Source organism: Hippocampus comes, unplaced genomic scaffold, assembly GCF_001891065.2.
Source record: "Hippocampus comes isolate QL1 unplaced genomic scaffold, H_comes_QL1_v1.1 scaffold972, whole genome shotgun sequence".
NCBI lineage: Eukaryota > Metazoa > Chordata > Actinopteri > Syngnathiformes > Syngnathidae > Hippocampus > Hippocampus comes.
In genome coordinates this window covers 1-1,655 of record NW_017804765.1, presented here as the reverse complement: position 1 = coordinate 1,655, position 1,655 = coordinate 1, and the positions used below count along the sequence as shown (strand labels likewise).

The following is a 1,655-nucleotide window of genomic DNA, read 5'->3' as shown; positions in this document are numbered from 1 at the left end:
CACTCGTGGTTGTAGGGAGCCACCTGGTGTCTGCAGACACTGCGGTAGTGAACACTGATTGAGACAAAAGACAAGCAGTGGGTTTATTTTTCTTGTATTTTTTTTTTTTTTTGCTTTTGCTTTTGCTTCGAGACAAAAGACAAGCAGTGGCTTTATTTTTCTTGTTTTTTTTTTTGCTTTTGCTTAATGGCATGTGATATCAATTGAAATCAATTCCGAACTCGATGAACTCACCGGAGAAGAACTGCGCTTTAAATCCCTTTTTGGACACGGTGTTGTCCGACTTGAACTCAATGCGCATGTTGTTGTACTGGGAGGTGATGGCTTCGGGTTTCTCGGCGCCGCAGAACTTGCCGTGTAGCCTCGAATCCGCCGAGAGCCCGCTGCGCACCTCCACGTAGTCGTACTTGCAAACCTGAGCGCGGACACGAAGCCGGATGAAGTGGCGGCGGCGTTTTCGGCGGCGAGGTCATTGACGTGATACATGGCTTTCACAGCGAGACGCGTGGCGGTGGTGACCAAAAAAGGAAAACAGAACAAACCCACCCAGCGCCGATACATAAGAACCCCAGTGCTCACGTCATTGCCCTCAGTCTCGAAGACGTCAAAGAGCAGAGTGATGCGGTATTGCGTTGGGGCGACCAGCTGCCAGATGCAGTTCTTGTTGGGGGGGTATTCCCTGGGCCACCCGGGGCTGGTGATGGAGCCGTTCAGCTTCGTGATGAAGCCTCCGCAGGCAGCTGCACATGGCAAGAAATGAAATAAAACGGCATGACTGGGATCCAAGAGCAAATATCCATCAGGAAAAAATGTAACCCGTCAAGAGAAGTGTCAGCCCAGTCCAAGGAAATGCTGTGTAGCGTTCAATCCAAATTATTGCTATTAGTTCTGTCTTATTGTTTACTTGCGTGTCGTCACGGTTGTCAGCGTGGCAAAGGTGACAATGCGCTAGTTCAGAGCGAAGAAAAACACCATCCGACATACCCTCACAGCTGCGCTTGTCAGCGGCCAGCTCGTAGCCCGGGTCACAGGCACACTTGTAGCTGCCCAGCGTGTTGACACAGCGTTGCTCACAGCGACCGTTGTCCGGCTTGGAGCACTCATCCATCTCTGAAACACAAAAAAGTGCGTTAGGGAGCCTTTTCGCTGGGCCCCCTTTGCTTCCATGGCCGCCGTGCGAGACATCCTCCAAACAACGAGGTTCACACACAACCCCGGTGGCGCAATCACATACGGTGCGACCTTCAAACTCAAACGCCGCAAATGTCAAAACCTTGACTTGATTTTCCCCAAATGAAATTCTATGAATCCATTTCAGCCTCTCAAAAACCATCTGTATTTTTGGGGGGGTTCTGCTTTAAGCAAAAAAAGAAAGAAAAGAAAACTCAGTTGACATCTAGAAATCGAGTTAGCTCGCTGCCAAGTGGCTAGCTCAGTGTTTTCCAATTACTGTTCTGCGGCGCAATGTGTCATGAGAGATTGTTTGGTCTACTCAGGGGTGTCAAATCCATTTTCGTAACGGGCCACATTTTAGTTACCGTTTCGCTTGGAGAGTCATTATGACTGAAATCATCTTAAGAAGTCAAGAACAACCGCTTATATAAATTCAACTCTTGTTTCAGTTACTGTAATGAGGTGTTTGGCAACAAGAAAAT

At 48.5% G+C, this 1,655-nt stretch overlaps 1 protein-coding gene across 1 annotated transcript; it reads right to left on the bottom strand.

The window, feature by feature from the left end:
- Positions 1-164: 164 nt before the first annotated feature.
- Positions 165-1,557, bottom strand: LOC109528594 (bone morphogenetic protein 1-like). Its single transcript, XM_019891455.1, has 3 exons — positions 985-1,557; positions 580-740; positions 165-415 (listed from the first exon to the last, which is right to left on the bottom strand). Exons 1-3 carry the CDS (start codon positions 1,331-1,333, stop codon positions 200-202), a joined length of 726 nt encoding a protein of 241 aa, XP_019747014.1. The 5' UTR covers positions 1,334-1,557; the 3' UTR covers positions 165-199.
- Positions 1,558-1,655: the final 98 nt, after the last annotated feature.